The sequence below is a fragment of the Amphibalanus amphitrite genome, unplaced genomic scaffold (genome assembly GCF_019059575.1).
Source record: "Amphibalanus amphitrite isolate SeventyFive unplaced genomic scaffold, NRLGWU_Aamphi_draft 000534F_arrow, whole genome shotgun sequence".
Taxonomy (NCBI): Eukaryota; Metazoa; Arthropoda; class Thecostraca; order Balanomorpha; family Balanidae; genus Amphibalanus; species Amphibalanus amphitrite.
Window position 1 is genome coordinate 281,472 of NW_024882028.1, and position 21,145 is coordinate 302,616.

General features: G+C 47.9%; 1 protein-coding gene across 1 annotated transcript in view; it reads left to right on the forward strand.

Annotated features, from left to right (window-relative positions):
* LOC122393419 (receptor-type tyrosine-protein phosphatase T-like) overlaps positions 1 to 21,145 on the forward strand; it is a 69,058-nt gene that overhangs the window by 39,020 nt on the left and 8,893 nt on the right. The window contains exons 10-21 of the mRNA XM_043389392.1: positions 5,611 to 5,748; positions 7,504 to 7,644; positions 7,954 to 8,163; positions 8,444 to 8,587; positions 8,826 to 8,893; positions 9,260 to 9,485; positions 13,704 to 13,822; positions 15,241 to 15,433; positions 15,781 to 15,889; positions 16,670 to 16,857; positions 17,336 to 17,580; positions 18,664 to 18,736. Coding sequence (XP_043245327.1) covers positions 5,611 to 5,748; positions 7,504 to 7,644; positions 7,954 to 8,163; positions 8,444 to 8,587; positions 8,826 to 8,893; positions 9,260 to 9,485; positions 13,704 to 13,822; positions 15,241 to 15,433; positions 15,781 to 15,889; positions 16,670 to 16,857; positions 17,336 to 17,580; positions 18,664 to 18,736 — 1,854 coding nt within the window. The remainder of the gene's footprint in view (positions 1 to 5,610; positions 5,749 to 7,503; positions 7,645 to 7,953; positions 8,164 to 8,443; positions 8,588 to 8,825; positions 8,894 to 9,259; positions 9,486 to 13,703; positions 13,823 to 15,240; positions 15,434 to 15,780; positions 15,890 to 16,669; positions 16,858 to 17,335; positions 17,581 to 18,663; positions 18,737 to 21,145) is intronic.

A 21,145-nucleotide genomic window follows, 5' to 3' on the forward strand; every position in this document is an offset into this window, starting at 1 on the left:
GCCGCGCTTTTGATAGCGTTGATCACGACGTCCTCCTTACGAAACTCTGCTGGTATGGAATAGATCCGAATTGGTTCCGAAGCTACCTGTCTGGTCGGCAACAGGTAGTGAGAGGCGGGTCTCTATCTTTGCCTCTGTCTCACGGTGTTCCACAGGGCTCCTTAGTTGGTCCCATCCTCTTCAGCATCTTCACAAATGATCTTCCAGCATATGTTCCCCACGGACGCTTGGTTTCTTATGCCGACGACACACAGTTACTAGATTCCACCGACCCCGCATCTCTGTCTACCCTAAAAGCGAGACAGGAGGAAAGCCTCAGTGCTGTTCTCAACTACTTCACGTCAAACTCTTTGAAAATGAACCCATCGAAGACTAGCCTTCTCATTTCTAGCACCCCCCAGAACCTGAAGAAAGCCTCAGCTTTCCATTTAAACCTACCGGGACATGTACTCAAGCCATCTTCTCAAGTGAAGATGCTAGGTGTAACCATTGATCCCAGCCTATCCTGGGAAAAGCACATTTCCAGTGTCGTCAAAAAATGCAATGCCGTCCTTATTTCTCTCTACAAAATTCGACATCACCTCTCAGCTGATGTTTTGAAACTTCTCATTCAATGTCATGTCTTCCCCCACATCATTTACTGCCTCTCAGTCTGGGGCGGGGCTGTAGGTTGTCACCTCAAGCGGGTGCAGAAAGTCATTAATTTCGCAGCTAGAATCGTATCTGGGGCGAAACACCGTGATCACATTTCCCCCGTGTTGTCTGCACTGGGCTGGCCCAAAATCACGGATTTAGTCACCTATCGCGACAACATTCGTGTTTTCAGAGCGCTGAAGGACCCGCTCGCTCCCGCGGCATTACGCACTTTGTTCACAACACGGGCGGCTGTGTCTGCGCGCGCCACACGTTCCACGCTGTCGGGTGCATTAGAGTTACCAAATTATCGCTTATCAATGTCGAGACGAGCTTTTTCCTACCGAGCGGCAACCTTCTGGAACCACCTCCCACCCACCACCACTAGCTCTGGAACACACGCTGAGTTTCTTCGCCACCTTGCTGCCTAGCGCTTTTGCCTTCTGTCATATCCGTGAAAATTGTGACGCGCTGGCTGCTCTGCACTCATCAGTCTACTGCGGCAGTGTTTGTGCATGTGTGCGTGTACGTGTGTGTGTGTGGGGGGGGGGGGACGGGCTAGGTGTACCATGTCTTTTGTGTGTGTGATCGAATCAAATACTAAACCATGCAATGGAATGATTCGAAATACATTGAACTGAGTCATTGAACTGAGATGGGACCACGTGGGACATGGGCTACAGATGGGCCCCATGGGGGCCCATATGGGGCCCATATGGGCCCCATATGGGATAAAAATGGGCCAGGTGGGCCAAACGCATGTGGGCTGGAGATGGGCATCCCATGTGGGTCCCATATGGATCACCCATGTGGGCCCCATTTAAGTTACTCCAAGAGCATAAAAGCAAAAAAGGTGGCTGTTGTTCATGTGAATTTTGGACTCCAAGTCCAAGTATATCAAGTTCATACATGATGCCATGTGGGGTCAATGTAGGCTGGCCCATATGGGTCCCATGTGTCACCCACTGCCATTCCCATGTGGGGCCTATATGGAAGAGGTGGGGGCCCATGTGGCCCCATATGGGAACCATGTGGGCATGTTTGCTGGGATATGAACATTCCCTTTACTACAAAACTTTGTTAACTGACCCGACACCTATATGGGCTGGATGCGGGCAGCATGTGGGTAAACTGGGCACCAACAAGCTGGGCACACCCATCCGGGGCCACATGTGGCCCACATGGGCGCCTTCTCAGTGCTAAATCTGCCAAACTCTCTTTAATCTCTATTTAACTTAAATTATTTTTAATATTTATTTAATGTTTAATTTAACTCTATAACAAATCTCTATTTAATTCTGAATATATTTCCAGGCGTCACATATAAAACTATAGACAAAAGCATTTTGTTTGAAGGGACGGCGGTCGAAAGTGTAGCCCATGTACTTCTGCCGGTCACCGCTAGGCTCATGCGTTTACTTCTGTCGGTCACCGCTAGATGCTGTGAACCGCTACTTATAACTTTCTTAACAGGTGTCGCTTTCCACTTGTTTCTAAATCACAAGACAGTTTTGGTTTAGTTTCGCGTCCCCTTTAGCGTTCACTTAATCAGTTTTGTATGGGTTGAGCCCTTGTGTTAGCTATGTTTTAACCGCGCCCAGTAGGGAGGCCGAAACGGCCCCCCTGTCCTTTTCCGTCGATATCTCCTAAACAACTAGAGATATCGCCACCAAACTTTCAGGACCCCTCCTGGCATCAATTTCACACATTGTGCCAATTTTTTTTCCAGAGGCTATGATAGGTTGGCCACAAATGACGTCAGAATGACGTCATGTTTTGCCATTTTCGACCGAAAAAAGACCTTCGCGAGAAGAGCTGTCAGGCCTACAGCTTTGAAGATACAGAAAAATGATCAGACATTAAAGGTGTAGAATTAACCGGGCTACAAAACTGCTATCTCGGATTTTTGAAATTTTTGAGTTTTGACCCCCAAAAATCAAAAAAGCAATTTTTTGGATATATTTGCCAAAAAATCCAAAAAGTTTTTGAGTTTCGAAAAAAACTGGAATATATGTGTTAGTACCTACCGTCTTCTATCTACATACCGAATTTTAGATCAATATCTTGTTTTTTGGCCAAGTTATAGCGAAAAAACTGTTCAAAAATGATGACGTCAAATTTTCAAACTCAATTTTTGGCAATTCTAGACCACATGGAGCAAAACAAAGACCACCATTAGACTCCCCGTGACGAGCTGCATCGATTCGATACCCATTTTATGCAAAAATATCAACTTTGAAATTTGACCTTATTCGACCTGACCTTGACCTGACCTTCCACCAAAACGTGACCTAAGCTGGCCCCAAAGGCTTCCTGACCCACATAATCGCATTTGTCATGTAAAATGGACCATAAAACATGTATCACACGACACTTTCATATTGTGACCCCCAAGTGACCCCCAGTGACCTGACCTCTGTGACCTGACCTGGTATCAGTGACCTCAGATAGCGAAGTATGTGTTTGACGAACAATGTACCATCGATGGTTTTCAATAACTTACCAATTTACTCGATTTCACAACACATTTCTTGAAATGCCTGTGAACGGTGAAAATCCGACCTTTGACCTGACCTGTGACGTCATCGGTTTGACCTAGGTCAATGAAATTTGGTCACAAGGTAGTTTCCCGGTGGGGATATCGAACGCCGTTTGAATTTTGAAAATCAGCCGGTAAATTTCCGAGATCTTAGGGGGGGGGGGGCCGAAACGGCCCCCCCCTACGGGTGGTAGGGTCCGCCGATAGCCCTACGGGGCGCGGGTTAAACCTAAAAGCATATGTATTCGTTTTCTTCATTTTATGTTCTCGCCTAACAAATGCCCGATCGGAAACAACTGTGTTCATGTGTTATATTATATATGTCTCGATTTCGTGGCGAAATACAATAATTCTGTATAAACAGTTTTTCTCCTGGCAACACCAGCCAGAGAAGCGCGGTTGTCCGGCTTCGGGGGCGACCGCGCCCATCGAGGACGAAAACGGCAGCAGCGGTTGATATGACGAAACCCAGGTGCAGGACACAAGGCAGGCCGTTTTCGGGGAGTTTCAGGGTGGTCCCATGTGGGGCCTAATTGGGAGGGGACACGGTGGGCCCCATATGGGTCCCATTTGGAACCCACCTGGACCTCATGCGGATTTCTTTGCTTATGCCCATGTGGGTCCCGGCTGGGCCCCATATGGGTCCCATTTCGAACCCACATGGGCCCCATGTGGGATTTTTCGCTTATACCCATGTGGGTCCCGGCTGGTAAAGCCCATGTGGGACTCATATGTGCCCCGGCCGGGTCCCATATGGGTCCCATTTCGAACCAACATGGGCCCCATGTGGGATTTTTTCGCTTATACCCATGTGGGTCCCGGCTGGGAAAGCCCATGTGGGACCCATATGTGCCCCGGCTGGGCCCCATATGGGGCCCATCTTGGCTGCCCATATGGGACCCAGTTGGACGCCCATGACAAACCCATCTGGGCCCCAAGTGGGCAGCCCAGATGGGCCCCAGTTTGCTGCCCACTTGGGGCCAATATGGGCCCCATTTGGGAAGGCTGGCTGGGTAGGAACCCACAAGGCAATGCATATCCATTTGCCACAGTTGGGGTGCTGCTCCACGTGCGCACGTGCAGGGGTCGATTCCAGATCTCGAGACGAGCTGAACTGATTGCGCTGAAATTTGGTACATGGTTAGGGACCGGTTAGTAGGGTGCCGTGCAAAAGTCAGTTGGGACCCATTTTACACGTGCGCACGTGCAGGGTGCCGCTTCCAGATCTCGAGATCGGCTAGGCCGGTTGCGCTCAAATTTGGCACGTCGCTAGGGACCGGTTACTAGGGTGCAGTGCACAAGTCAGTTGGAGGTACCCCCTGACCCCTCGCAATTTCGCACGTGCAAGACCCACCCTCTCGCTCGCTCTGTTTGTCGCTCCAAAAGGCGTTTTACTGGTGGATTAATGAATTAACCCTCGCCCGTATAGGGGGGGGGGGTCGAACGGACCCCCCCCATGGTTTTTCGCGAATAACTCGCGTAAAAAGCGGCCGATCGCGACGAAACTTTCAGTACCCTCGCGTTGATCAATTTTACACCTACCCTGAAAAATTCATGACCCTGACCCCAATGACCTTTGACCTGTGACCTACTTTTCGAGACCATGTTTGGCCGGAATCGCGATTCGGCGTATGTCGGCTCGCATTAGCCGCGCGTTTGCAGTCTTTTCGTGGTTTCAAGCGTTCAAACATGTGATATGATGTTGCCCCCATGCATTAGGGTGGGTATCAAGGTCACCTGAAGGTCAGGTCAGGTCATTGACCTTTGGTGACCTCGGTTCACTTTTTCGAGTTTGACATGTTTCTAGGCCAGTTTTTGGAGCTGAATTCGAATTTAGCAACCATATGAACATTTACGAAGTAGTTTTGGTGCCTTCGTAACATGTTACGAAGCTGTCAGAGGCAGTTGACACCTACTAGGAATACCCGGCAGGACCCCTACTGGTTGACCTGACCTGACCTGACCCGACCTGGACTAAATGCATAAAGACATCATCTGTGATCAAAACTAACATGATATTCGTGATCAGCGCCCCGAAAAACCCCATAGCAGACACACTTTACGACGTTGTAATAGGTCCCGATTTTCCCGAGTTTTGGGTCATTGACCTGACCTGCAAGGTCAATCAATGACCTAGGACCTTAAAATTAGGTATCATCGGCTTCCTCTCGTCACGGGCAACACGCTCGTTTTTTCCGCGAAGCTCTAGCTCGATCAGGGGCGAAACGGCAAGGGGGGGGGTCCAACGGACCCCCCCTTATACGTTCGCGGCTGGAAAAACACCAATACGGGCGAGGGTTAAGGTATGCTATTGATATAGGCATGTAGTCTTTTAACTACCTATTCTTCATACATACTTGTCTAAGCAACACACACTCGTATAAAACTGTGGGTTTCTCTAGCCTGGTACTTGAATACCTCCAACATTTGATCTACAGGATGCGGCGAGTCTCTGCTCGGCATGACCTGCTCCTGGAGGTGTCCACGGGACGATTGCCGGGGTCGTCTCCTCTGCGCGCCCGACCCCTATGGCTGCTCCTGTGGACCAGGCTGGAGAGGAAATGACTGTTCTCGCGGTAGGTTCACCAAAACACTATGAGGTTTGGGTAAACACCTAATCGCGCCGGCACAATTCAATTATCTGCATTCTTGCGGCCCACCAGCTTAGTCTGCTACTACTACTTATGTACGGCCCTCCAGCAAAAGAGTGGTTGGTAAGCCTATAGTGCTTTTGGTGTAATAGCTTTGAATGACAGAGACACTCCTGTAAAATGACTCAATAGAAATGAGAAGAGGGTTCGTGCACAGAGCACACACTTCGACAATGGTTTTCAACAGCCTAGACGTATTCATCAATGCAGATCGCTTATTGTGATGTTGGCAACCAACCACTGGAGGCCTGGAGGGCCGTATAGTCGACTACATAATAATGTTCCACTTTTCACAGGCAATCATTTGCCGGGAGTGGTAGGCTGTGCCGCATCACACGGGCTGAGTTTACAAATTATAGCTTTGTCCCAATGCTCACAATCGACAAAGCGTGATAAACGGCACAACTTAGCGCTCCGGTCAACTGATAGCTTCTGAGGAGTGGAACATCATTCTGTAGTCGACTATACGTATACCTACTCAGCTTTATGTTTATTTGATGCATGTTTATGCTTAACCCGCGCACCGACGGGGGGCGGATATCCGCCCCCCCCTGAGGTTTTTTCGCGAATAGCGGGAAAACCGCGGCGCGTAGCGCCGCGAAATTTGGTATGACTATACCTTCATCAATTTCACACATGGTGTGCAAGTTTGAACCTCCTACCTTTTAAGGTCAGGTCACCAGGTCACTTTGAATGGCCCAACCTCAAGTCACTTTTTTGCAACTTTGTCACCGTGCCAGAGCTACAGTAGATGTCGGAGGCCTTTGAAAGTCGCAGGATATTATGAGGTCATTAGTAGCTACAATTTGTATATCTCGGAATTTTGATATCGGTGACCAAAGGTCAGGTCAATTTCGCGACCTCCCCATTATAAGTCAATGGGGGAAAAATCAACTCCCTGTTTTTACCACTAAAACGGGTCGGAATGGCCCCATAGACCATATATGACTTCATATACGATCAACCTTCACTACCTTGAGGTCTATTTTGCTGTTGGGCAGCTGTGAGGTCATGTGACGACATCAAAGGTCACCAAAGGTTTTTGGCCAATAACTCCGTACAGGAACAAGATACAGACGCGTGGATGGTCTCATTGTGTTCAGCTCGTCAAGACGCATCGAATGTATACATGATGACTTCGAGGTCACGTGACCTGAGGTCAACCTTTGACCTTGACCTTTCGAGGTCAACATATATATCATTCGATGCGGATTGACGAGAGGATCACGATGATGCCCTTAGTTTGTTCCTATCTTGACTAATTCGAAAGTTATTCGAGAAAAAACTCTCTCCATATCTAGCGCCGCCATTTTGACTTTTTCGACCCCTGTGACGTCATCTTTGACCTGACCTGAAAATGACCTGAGTAAAAGTTGTAGATCTTGACCGTGCGTATCCGATGCCGTTTACCGCTTGTCGCTATCTTGCTTCGTTCTCGAGATCTCAGGGGGGGGGGGGCGGTCATCCGCCCCCCCGTCGGTGCGAAGTTGGCGCAGACCCCCGTCGGTGCGCGGGTTAAATATTTACTATTCATATTTAATTTCATACACCCACCGTTTTTTCCTTGATAATTCGTAAACCAACCTAGCATCACCTGCATAGTATGTAATTGGGTAGGCACTATAGGCAGTGGACAAACAATGCCTCAAAACGTCAAGTAACACATGGCCATCGTTTCAGGCTGTCCTCAGGGATCATACGGGCCGGACTGCGCGTTTCAGTGTGGCCACTGCAGATTTAGTAGCTGCGATAAATTCACAGGACGCTGCGATCAAGGATGTAACCGAAATGACGTCTCACCACCCCTGTGCCAGGAGTTACGTGAGTCAGTTTTTCTATAAGTGAATGCAGGACGCAGGGAAATCGGTCAAATATCCAGTATCGTTGACAGCTAAGGCGCATGTTACACCATAAGTAGTCATGAGGGAGCTCTCCTTGTGTGAATTTCTTTGTAAGTGTCTAACCCGCCAGTCTTCGGAGCTAGTTAGTGCGCAGTGTAAACCTCCAATGCATTATCAAACTTCTGTCGTCAAGATTGTGATTAGCTGGCCATCTGAAACAGTCTAATTTTACATTGTTTTTTGGATTGTCATTGTCGTTCAGAACAGTCTAATATCGTTACTTGCGCAGAGTGGCCCTGGTTTCGCGATCCGCCGGAAATTCTCACGGCCGGCTTCACGAGCATCACGATCCGACACCGTCGCTGGACGCGTCGGTACGACAACGGCTACGGCAACGGCACGATGCTGACGTACATCGGCCAGATACGGGAGGCGGTCGGAGGGAGGCCGTGGAGCTCCGACCCCGCCGGTGCCGGAGTCCGAGACGACAGCCTCGCCGGTCAGACACGGACAACCCTTTCGTTAGCACGTGCTCGGGGATCTGGGTAACCGTGACCATCGTTGACATTTTGGCGCGACTCGGTCTCGACTCCTCCCATGCTCTCTGTTGGTTAGTGTCCTGTATATGGGCCATACTTAAGCTTTAGCGACCGTGATGTAATATGTACAGTTAAAACGAATAATGTGTGCTTATGTATATCAAAACACATTGCTAAGCATAACCCATTTGATTCTCTGACCATAGTCATGCCAGTGAAACGTGCAACATGGTATTTCAGGGGATGAATTTCAACTGAAATTCGGTAACTTGAAGCCTGACACCAGCTATTTGGTGAGAATCGTCATAAGAGAAATGCCATTGAACGCCCAACAGGACAGCGATGAGCTTATACCGTATGAAGAAGCGCTCACCGATTGTGAAGGTAAGAAAGCCCTATCTGAACATTACAAGTCCTTGTTCTCCGATATTTTTACGTTTGCCGCGACTGACATCTTCATTGGTAGATGGTTGAGGCTAAATTTCGTTTTCTACGGATTATGTACAAGCTTACAGTCGGGAGCTAATCACATACGCGTATTTCCGTTGCTGATAGCGGTAGAGTTTTATAAAACGCTATGGTACAAATCACTCTAACATAACTTTCCTCGCTGGTTTCTCAGCTCCCAACAGCGTCGGTGGCATATTGACCAACGAGCTCACAGACACATCGGCCACATTCACGCTCGAGGTATGTATTGTGGAAGCAAGGAATACTTGCTCCAGTTAATGACTTAGGCTTTGGAACCGGATAGCGAATGACGACTTCAATTCGTGACCACACGTTCAAAGATCAAACAAAGGATTGATCTCGGTTGGACATACATTTATACTGTTTGCTGCCTAAATCCAGCGATTTTGAAGTCGAGTAGCTACATTGTGAATAAACATCACAGTAAACTGTACCTACGTTAGGTATAACATATAATACACGTCTGCTGCCTTGACAGATGAGAATGTGATCAAATGACCATTGCTGTTTCCCAATAATAATAGACCATCATTTGGTTGTAAAAAAGCATCGAGTTAAAATCAATCTATCCTTTTCCTATCACAGGACATCTCAAACAAGCAAACAGCGTGTGCATACAAGTTGAACGCCACTCTGAGTGCCCAGACAGCTGAGGGTGCCGGGCTATCACGTCTCATCGATTCCGCTCGCTCTCTAAGAGTTCAGTTCACCGGTCTGACGCCGTTCACGGAGTACACGCTGACAGTGTTTGCCGTCAGCCGAAAGGGGTCGTCGCCGCCACACAGCGAGGTCTTTCGAACTTTGCAAGGAGGTGAGACATAACGATAATTGTCGTTCGATTTGCAGCCAATATACATGAGAGATCTTTTCAAATTCGCTGGGAAGAGGCATATCAAAATGTAATTATTTTAAACTTTTTTAAGGTAAGTAAGTGGTCACGAGTTCCGTTCCTTCTATGCAGCCGTCATAGGCGGCGGAACGGGGGTGACACCGGGGCACCGTGCCCCCTTTGCTTTTGGCATTTTAACATTAGCCCTATGGGCGTTGCATGGAAAGAATGGGACCAAAATTCGGCAGTGCCCCCCTCCTTAATTGAAGGTTTTCCGCCGCCACTGGCAGCCGTAATAATTTTCTGGACGATATCATTATAAACAATAACTTAACCCGCGCGGGGCTGGGGTCTCCAGCCGAACGCGCGGGGCTGGGGGGGGGGGGGGGTAAATTTTACCCCCCTGTTATCTCCCAAACTAATGGTCCGATTTGGAAAATTCAAACGCCAATCGAAAGCTCTCATCACGAACTACTAAAAACATGTACTTAATTTAAAGTTTGAGGTCAAGGTCAAGGTCAGGTCAAGGGTACAAATTGCAAGTTTCTACAGTATCGGCCTTGCACCGTAGTTGCCGAAGAATGGAGTCATGGACTGAGACTGATCGCCCAAAACGTGTTCTTAGGCTACCAAGACAATATTCGTTGCATACAATATCATTCAGAGGTCAAGGTCAAGGTCAGGTCAGGTCAGGTCAGGTCACCAAAAAACAAAATATAGAAAAGGGCATGTGCGACACATGTTTTATGGGTCATTTTACTCATAGAATTCAATAGGCACACTCAATAAGTGATATGGACCACCTCTGGATGAATTTCAGGTCGAGGTCAGGTCAAGGTCAGGTCAAGTGAGGTCAAATTTTGAAGTTGGTTGTTAAGGCCTAAAAAGGTGTCTATCTGATGCAGTTTTTCACGGCGAATCGAATGGTGCTATTTTTGTTTCCGTACGAGGTCTAGAACTTCCAAAAAAGTCATTTTTGAAAAATTTTGTGTGTCGTGACGTCATAAAATTTTGAATAACTCTCACATTTTTTAACCGATTCTTCTAAAATTTGGTATGTAGGTGCACATAGACCACTTCCCAGTAAACATGCCGACGTCGGCCCGACGTCGGCCGGCGTCGGGGTGACGTCGGCAACTCGGCATCGGCATGTCGACGTCGGCCCGACGTCGGTCCAACCTCGGCACGACGTCGGCTGGATGTCGGATATGCCCGCATGTTCCGACGTCCAGCCGAGGTCCAGCCGACGTCTGGCCGACGTCGGACCGAGATCAATTGCTGAGGTCCAGCCGACGTCGGGCCGACGTCGGGGCGACGTCGGACCGACATCGGCCGCTGTTTTGACCGTTAAAATAATATAAAATACATGTTTCATGTTTCATAAAGAGCTTCTGTATTCCAAATATCCTCAGGAAACTCAAATCTTCCTCCACGCCGCAACCCCCTGATCCGGACTGGACGGGAAACTTTATCTCATTTGGGATTGCCTGTAAGCCGAGCTCGCCCGTAGCCGGGTGCGGTGAGTGCTTGGGGGCTGCTCGGCCTATCCTTTGGTCAGACTCAGCCCCGGCAACTCACCAGGGCCGGGCCCAGTTCATATAGAAAGGCCAGTCGGCAAGTGTCACTTTGCTAAAGTGCCACTTATCAAAGGGACACATTGGGAAACGTTGGTGCAGGTGTGTAAGAGTAACTATATGAATCCATTGTGGGGTCGCCCTTTCCAATAAGTGTCACGTAACAGCAATGGGACCAGGGACTCTATATGAACTGGACCCAGGGTGCTCACCAAGAAGACCAATGTCTCCATCCTATCATCCTTCCGGCTCTGAAATGGTCTTGTCACACCGAAAGGGCATAACCCATCAAAACAAACTAAATCTGATATCTGGCTGCGTGGTGTAGTGGTCAGCGCACTAACCTCCCGTTCAAGTGACACGGGGTTCGAATCCCATCGCCGGCCGATGCTTTTGGCGTAAACATGCCGACGTCGGCGACTGGGGGGCTCGAATCCCGCCGCCGGTTGATATTTTTGGCGCGTTGTCCCAATAAACATGCCGACGTCGCACAGTGGGCCAGGCGCATCAAAAAAGCGGAATTAAGTCGAAAATCAACTTCGGTGAAATTCCTGTAATTATGGGATAGAGTATTGTAAAAATGTCCAAAGTTTCCGAATAAGCAACTTTCCTTTCCCAATGTCAAGGCAGATAATGCTATAACGTCGCAAAGTAGGACTTACCGACTGGAGATGGAAATGACTGCTGTGTACCATTTTCCGTTCCCCCGATTCAAAAGCTCTCAGCGTAAAATCATTAAAGTTATTCCGTACAAAATAGCTTTAAAAAAACAGCCGGTATTTCTGCGCATGTTTCTCGTACTCAAGTTCCCGGGAACTATTTCATACTTTCTAGTAGCGGTGGGGTTTACAGTGCCTGTTCGGAACCGTGGTAGTGCAACGACGCAATGAATTTATATAAAGATATAAAGAAAACGTCACCGAACAACACGAAGATATTTGCTGCCTGACTTTCCTCAAGGTGTATAGCTTGCTGCCCAATGCAAATATTTTGCGCATTTTTGCGCGAAATGGACAAATAAGGGTTTGACCCTCGCCGGCATAGGCCATTTTGCATCCCTCGACGGCACAGGGGGACGCGACCCTCCTCGCGTTTGGCCCCTAATTGAGCTAGAGCCTCGCGGAAAAAAACATCGTGTAGGTCGTCACGAGACGAAGCCAACGGTACCCGGTTTTAAGGTCATAGGTCAAATGGTGACCTCTGAGGTCAGGTCAATGGCCGAAAGTCGGGACCTGTTAGAACGTCGTATAGTGTGGCTGCTAAGGGGTTTTTCGGGATGCTGATCACGAATATCATGTTAGTTTTGATCACGGATGATGTCTTCATGCATTTAGGCCAGGTCGGGTCAGCTCAGGTCAGGTCAACCAGTATGGGTCCTGCCGGGTATTCGTAGTAGGTATCAACCCGCCTCTGACAGCTTCGTAACATGTTACGAAGGCACCAAAACTACTTCGTAAATGTTCAAATGGTTCCTAAATTCGAATTCAGCTTCAAAAACTAGCCCAGAAACATGTAAAACTCGAAAAAGTGAACCGAGGTCATCAAAGGTCAATGACCTGACCTGACCTTCAGGTGACCTTTACACCCACCCTAATGCATGGGACCAACATCATATCACATGTTTGAACGCTTGAAACCACGAAAAGACTGCAAACGCGCGGCCAATGCGGCATAGTGCCCGCCTTTCCCAGGCATATGTGCAGCGCAGAAATTAAATAATGACGTCATAGGTCAGTGACCTAGCGTAACCAATTAAATTTGAAAATGGATATCGGATTCGGCTTTAGCATGATATTTTACCCTGTAACGAATCATTTTTGGCACCGCAGCTGTGCTCATTGATTTAATTCCGCTTTTTTGAAGCGCCTGGCCCACTGTGCGTCGGCCCCGTCGGTCCAACGACGAACGATCTCGTCAACCTCGGCAAACGACCTCGGCCCGACATCGGCTCGACGTCGACTGGACTTCGGCTGGACGTCGGAACATGCGGGCATATCCGACGTCCAGCCGATGTCGGGCCGAGGTTGAACCGACGTTGGGCCGACATCGGGCCGAGCCTCGGCCCGACGTCGGGCCGACGTCGGCATGTTTACTGGGTTCTCTGACATATATTCCGGTTTTTTCGATAGACTCAAAATTTTGGATTTTATAATGATTTTCCCAAAAAATTCAGTTTTTTGAAAAAAAATTTAGGCCAAAATCCAAAATTTTCAAAAAACCGAGATAGCCATTTGATAGACAAAGTAAAATTACGTATAACCTTTTTTGTTACGTCTTGATTCCTTTAAAAATGAAGATGTTAGCGGCGTTTGAACTTTTGCCGTTTTTGAGGCGAAAATGGCGAACATGACGTCACTAAAACGTCAATTTCTCAAAAATTTTCATACGGATTTCGCTCAAATTTTCAGGGAACGTGTCAAATTGATGTAAGAAAAGGTACTGAAAGTTTGGCGGCGCTGCGCGCCGCCGTTTTTGAGATATCGCAAAAATTCGCGAGGGGGGTAAAATTTACCCCCCCCAGCCCCGCGCGGGTTAAAAGCCGGTATTTGCCATTGAATCGTTTCTAAACATCTTTGTGTTTCAAGTTTATGTTGTTCGGCATAAAACATAATCTTGCGTTTTCCAGCTCCGTCACAGGTAACACAGCTGCGGCACTTTGAACTACTTCCCGGAAGATTTTCAATCGCGTGGAATGAACCAACAAATCCCAACGGAATCATTGGTGCCTATCAAGTTCTTATACAGGTAAATGTATATCTAACACTAGCCACGATGCTTCTTACTTATGATGTAAGTGATGTAATGTGCAGCTGTAAACTTTATAGACAGCAGTGCATGCACATTGCATGCTGCATACCTACTGCAAAGGCAAAGCTTGTACTCAGTGCTTCGAATGAGCAATGAACATAGGTCCATGTTTTATGTGTGTGTGTGTTTTTTTTTTTGCTGGGTTTAGTCCTTCTAATCTATTTGGAACCATTTCGGAGATTTTGTTTTGTTTTAGGTAAGCACCTCCCGTTTGAAACGATAATTACAAAGCTATGAGACAATGAGATAAGGGAAAGGCATTGGACTGTGCACTTAGTGTGCAGACCACCGACGATGCGTTAGTGCCAGAGACCGTCGTGGTGGGACGGAGTGTGCCAAAGGAATAGCCCGCCCTGCCGCACAGTCGGTCAACTCGTCCCTGGAGAGAGTGTTATCTAGTCTAGGCATGGAGAATGCTCTCAGCAACGGATGCCGAATGGGGGTTACCGTTTGGTTACCGTCAGCCATGACGAGGACTACTATGAACGTCAAACCCCTTGAGACCCCACTTTTTTGCGATAATTTTTAAATGCGTCAACTTTCGTTGACAATATTCTGGCAATGTATGTTTCAGAACCTGCCGAAACTTTTATTACTAAGGTATTTTGATGCCAAACGATTATGGAAGGTACTTCTCATTCACTCGTAATGCTAAGGTCAATTCAGGCCCGGGCAGAGGCTTGCGCTCGGCCACACTCGAGCCCCGCCACCAGCGCCATCTACTCTAAATGCCATCTACCAGCGCCCGCTACCGCTACCAGCTACCGCCCACCATCAAGCCTGAATGGAGCGAGAGACGCGAGTGACCGGTCGCCGGGCAAGGAGCGCCGGAGGGGTAGGGCGGAGCTTAGCGCTGACGTCATTGCATGGCTCCGCCCCATGAGCGCGTAGCCTCTACCCAAACAGCAGATTCGTTCCGTGAAATTTAACATTACGAGTGAACGAGAAGTACGTACCTTTGATAATCGTTTGGCGTCAAAATACCTTAGTAATAAAAGTTTCGGCAGGTTCTAAAACACACATTGCCAGAATATTGTCAACGAGAGTTGACGCATTTAAAAATTATCGCAAAAAAGTGGGGTCTCAAGGGGTTTGACGTCCATAGTAGGTGTGAGTGAAGATGCGGATGGGTTGGTCTCGATGAAAACAAGAACTGATTACTTTTGGGCCGAGAAAGATTGACAAAAAGGATTGGAAGGTTTAAACATAATGTTCACAGGCGTATTATGCAAGAGAAGTCGTAATTACAATTACAACACGGGTGGTTACCATCGTGAATAGGCTTAGCCACTACCGTAGGTTCATAGAGTAAACAACTTGTCATTGGTAACGAAGTCGAAATTATCTTTTTGCAGCATTTACGCTTCACAGCATGTGGCACGAGCACTCCGCAAAGAGATTCAACAGATGTCCTACACATAAACACCACGGAACTTGGCTTGGAGGTACCGCTCAAGCACAACTACTCTGTCTATTCAGTGTCGGTGTTCGCGTTCACTGTGAAATCAGGCGGCGGGGCCTACGACACCATCAGAACCGGACGAACAGGTAAATACGTCATACGTGCATGTGTTATGATGCTTATTGTACTGAAGTCCTCAGTCCTCACTATTGAACAGTAGGTAGGTAGGTAGGTAGGTATAGACCGTTTGCGAGTGATTAAAATGACTGATGCAGCTGCCTATTTTGATGCATTAACTTTAATGTCAATCGAGATCCCGGACCCGTTCATGACAGCGATGTCAAAAACTCGTCTCCTGAAGTTTTGTGCCAGAATTAGGATTGTTGGTGATCATTTGGATAAGCGTACGTCTCGACGATCATGCTGCTATCCAAGCCAATCATCGAAACCAATAACATGTTTAGCACTAAGAATGACTATCTCTTCTTTTTAGTGCCCGGAGTCACTGCACAGGTTTCTGTCACCGAGCAAAGAGAATCTGTCTACCTTACTTGGACGTGGCCGGGCTGCTCCACATGGGGAGACGACGCAGGAAACATCCGGTATGTGTCATTCCATTAGATAGGTACGCCGTTTCCGCGGGTGCTCAGACATGCAATCTTGCTGCAAACGGAGTTCTGCTGCAAAACACGCTAGTCCACAAACGTCTGAAATATTTCGCGCCTTTTTAGGCGTCACGGGGAAAGGTCTGCAGCAAGGTAAGAACGTCGCAAACCCGATCATGTGTGGCGTTACTAAAAAATCGTCGATGAGTCTTTGACTTCAACAGCGAAGCAGTCCTGAGACCTTAATTAAAATCGGGCATGAAATTGAAATCAATATCTACGCCGTATGATGACGGCGTATAACTACGTTTTTCTAGCACCATTGGAACGAAACGTCGAGCGTGACACTCAGAGGCGGATCCAGCTCAGAGTTTTTTTTGGGGGGGGGCAAACCATAACAATTTATCGATTCTTTCCATGCCTCGTCCATAGGCGTAATGTTAAAATTATGCCGTTGGGGGGGGGGGCAAATGCCCATTTTGCCCCCCCCCTGGATCCGCCACTGGTGACACTTGAGGTAACCTGTCAATATAATCTAGAGTGGTTTGGATCTGAAGTCTTTACATAGAATACCGCGTCCAAATGGGTAGCGATGGGAATAATAATAAGGCACTCCGAAACGGCGCGAGTTCAATGCATATACATACCTAAATTTACGGCAGCTACAGCGTATCCAATGCATATTACGACGTCGTTGATGTCGACTCCACCTGTCATTGGGCGTCAATCCAACAAATGATTTTATGTAAATAACCGGCGTGTTTCGATTGCTTTCAGACTCCTCGTCACCATTCGAGGAGTAGACCAATGGAATCAAGGGTCAAGAGTGATAAACTACACGACACCGGGCTCCTACATTTACGGCCTGACGCCGTTTTCCAACTACGTACTTATTGTTGGCACCTGTAACTCAGTCGGTTGCAATCAAACTATGCAAGAAATCACCTTTGAAACCCTCGAGTCAGGTATACCAACATCAACACATGTTATGTTTTAAAGCGATAAAACCTTATGGTTATGTTGAATAGGGATTTCCCCCTTTCTGTCGCTTGACTATTTTGTTTTTGGTTAATGTTGTTGAGCGCTTGTGCGAGGAACATTAGTAAAAGCAGTTTTAGTATCATATGACCTTTCCTCGTAAAATATAAATTACCAAAAAGGATATTGATATTGATATTACGATCACAGATCTTCGTCGGAATTGCCAACAAAAGACAGAATAAGAATGTCTTTTCATTCTGTCTTTTGTTAGCAATTCGGACGAAGATTCAAGATCTGTGATCGAAATATCAATATCAATATATCTGGTAATTTATATTTTACGAGGAAAGGTCATATGATACTAAAACTATTTTGTTTTTGTATGATGTGTGTACTTGTTTCTGACATGAAATTGTGCCGCTGGATCATGCTGATTAGCATGTTGCCCTCGGGTTGTTTCAGAGCCTGGCATACCCGTCAATGTCACTGGTGTGGGGGTGGCTCCGACCAGCCTGACCATCGGATGGGACCCACCGGTGCCGCCTCTCAGTCGTATCGCCAGCTACACGGTGTGCTGGAACGGCTGTTATTATTTCACCAAAATGTCCGTCTCGGCGGACGAGGCGTGCTCCTCTGAGGACCTCAGCCGGCCCCGCTGCCGCGCCAAAATCACCGATCTCCGTGAGGACACAGAGTACTCAGTGACGGTGAGTGGGCAGCTGGGCCAGCGCAGTGAACGTCCATGGGGTAGCTGATAAATCTGCCCGTTCACCACGCGACACAGTGTCTCACGTGACGCTTGGCACATTAGAGTGTCATTTTAGACCACGTGATTGCTTCTTATGCTGGTAGCTCAATAGCACGAAACATGCAACATTGTAACACAACTTCATAATTGAAGAGCTGACCCGGGATATTAATGCGGAATGCTCACTCCTCGTTTCTGAAGCTCTTTACTGAATTAAGGGAAAATTCTGAGTATGAGCGGCCGGCCGGCCGGCCGGCCGTGGGGACGCTCTTCAAAAGCTAATATCTTAGGAACGGGACATCCGATTGACAAGCGGTCTTCTTTACTGAATGTCACTTGGACGTAAAAGTTCTGTGGTGCGATGGCCACCATGCGTTCTTGCCAACCACCGCACGTGGCGCGTGGTAAAGTTGGACATTTTTTTAAGAACCCTTAAAATTGCCACCTCAATAACGGCACAACGGTTGGGCCGATTGAATTGAAACTCGGTACACAGTTAGGTCTCCATCAGATAATTCATCTGCATGTGTTAAGGTTGGGGTGCTACAGCACGTGCGCACGTGCAGGGGGCGCTCCCAGATCTCGAGAACGGCTGGGCCGATTGCGCTCAAGTTTGGTACACGGCTGGGGACCAGTTAGTAGGGTGCCGTGCAAAAGTCAGTTTGGACCCCGCTTGCACGTGCGCACGTGCAGTGTGCCGCTTCCAGATCTCGAGAACGGCTAGGCCGATTGCGCTGAAATTTGGCACATCGCTAAAGACCGGTTAGTAGGGTGCAGTGCACAAGTTAGTTGGAGGTACCCCCTCGCAATTTCGCACGTGCAAGGCCCATCCTCTCGCTCGCTCCGTTGGTCGCCCAAAAGGCGTTTTACTGGTCGTACATATTATGTACATAGTCACGTGACAGTCGATCTCGAGTCTCGACAGTCGTATTAGCGGCCAGCGCAGCACGATATTGTACATTTGTGTCCATTGCAGTGTCTCCAAAATGTATGCAACCAGCCCGTATGGAACGTGTCTATCGCAGTTTCTCAAAACTTTCAGGTGTATGCAACCAGTGCGAATGAGGCGTCTGGTCACCGTTCCACCGCCGTTAGGCTACAAACTGGTGAAGGAGGTGAGAGTTATCATTAATTAGCCCGCGTCCCGTCGGGCTATCGGCGGACCCTACCATACGTAGTGGGGGGGGGGGGGGGGAGGTCGGCTCCCCCTAAGATCTCGGAAAGCTACCAGCCGATTTTCAAAATTCAAACGGCGTTGGAATTTGGAAACCCTACCGGGAATCTACCTTGCGACGCAATGTCATTGACCTCGGTCCGACCGATGCCGTCACAGGTCAGGTCAAAGGTCGAATTTTCACCGTTTACAGGCATTTCAAGAAGTGTGTTGTAAAATTGAGTACAAGCAGGGGTGTAATTTTCCCAAAATGATTGTGGGTGCCCAGCTGTAGGGGCGCCAGGCCGCTTAGGGGACGTAGGGGCGCCAGAAGGTTACAAGGGCGCTGTGAGACCATGACAAGGGCGCTATTCTCCCAGAAGGGCGCCAAGTGATCAAAAATGATATATGATCCAGGGGCGCAGAGAGGTCAGAAGGGCGCCGCACAGTCAGAATGCTAAATTGGTGGAAACGTAGGGGCGCCAGACGGTTACGAGGGCGCCGCGAGATCATGACAAGGGCACCGCTCTCCTTGAAGGGCGCCGAGTGATTGAAAACGCTATGTCGTCCAGGGGCGCTGAGAGGCCAGAAGGGCGCCGAACAGTCGAGAGATGCACGGTGGATAGAGACATAAGGGCACGAGACGGTCAGAAGGGCGCCGTTAGACCATGAGAATGGCGCAAACTGTCAAAACGGCGCCATTCTCCCAGAAGGGCGCCGAGTGATTAAACACGCTATATTATCGAGGAACGCCGCGAGGCGGTCAGGAGGACGCCGTTAGAGCATGCGAAGGGCGCCGTGCTCTCGAAAGGGCGCTTGTAAAAGGAGACTTGTGGGTGCATTTTCATCATTGTGGGGGCATAATTCTGGATTGTGGGTGCATCTGCCCCCACAAAGAGATATACAATTACACCCCTGAGTACAAGGCATGTTATGGAAAAATAATCGATGGAAAGTTGCCCGTCAGACACATATTTCGCTGTTTGAGGTCACTGATACCAGGCCAGGTCACAGAGCTCAGGTCACTGAGGGTCACAATACGAAAGTGTCGTGTGATACATGTTTTATGGTCCATTTTACATGAAAAATACGACAATGTGGGCCAGGCAACATTTCGGGCCAGTTTAGGTTATGTTCTGGTGGAGGTCAGGTCAATCAGGTCAAATTAAGTCAAATTTCAAAGTTGATATTTTTGCATAAAATGGGTATCGATTCGATGCAGCTTGTCACGGCGAGTCTAATGGTGGTCTTTGTTTTGCGCTACGTGGTCTAGAATTGATAAAAATCAATTTTGAGTTTTTTACGTCATCAATTTTGAAGTTTTTTCGCCATAGCTTGGCCAAAAAAACGAGGGATCGATCTCAAATTTGGTATGTACCTAATTAGAAGACGTTGGAGACTATCATATGTATATATTCCGTTTATTTCGAAATTCGTAAAACTTATGGGATTTTTTTTTTGTTATTAGGCCTACCTACATCAAAAAAATATTTTTTGATTTTTGGGGTCAAAGTCCCTAAATTAAAAACCATGATAGCAGGTTGATAGCCCTGTTAATTTTACACCTTTTGCTTTTTTAACATTCTTCTGTATCTTCAAAACTGTAGGGCTGACAGCTCTTCCCGCGAACCTTTTTGGGGTCGAAAATGGCAGAACATGATGCCATTCTGACGTCATTTGCGGCCAACCTGTCACAGCCTCTGGACGTTTTTTGGCCACGATGTGTAACATTGATGCCCGGAGGGGCCATGAAAGTTAGGTGACGATATCTGCAGTGGTTTAGGAGATATCTACGAAAAAGTGCAAGGAAGGGGGCATTCCGACCGCCCCACCCCCACGCGGCGCGGGTTAACCTATCGCTTATGTGGAAAGCCATCTGATAAAAAATATCTTAACCCTCGCCCATGTAGGGGGGGGGGGGTCATGGTGCAACCCCCCCTGAGGTTTTTCTTAGCTACACGCCGAACCGTTTCAGATAGCCTGCTCAAATTTTCAGTACCCTCTGGGGCATCCTTTGCGCAACTTTTTTTTGTCAAGGTCATGTTAGGTCAGGGAGTTATGACGTCATAAAGGGAACAACCTCTGGCCAGATTTACGCTAAATTGGAGATTGCTTCACATTGGTATAAATGCCGACTGACCTGACACACTGATGGATTGTTTTAGAATCACAACTGGCTGATTTGACATTGGCACAATGTCCGTTGACATTTTGAAGGTTACTAAAGGTCAAGGTAAGGTCAGTGACCTCGGTTGACCTGTAATGACTTCTTGCACTTGAAGGTATGCCTTTCCGGGGTATTTTGATGCCCTGAATTCGAATTTGCTATCCATTTCAGGCATCGTCGGTTGTTTCTTGTAGTTCATTTTGG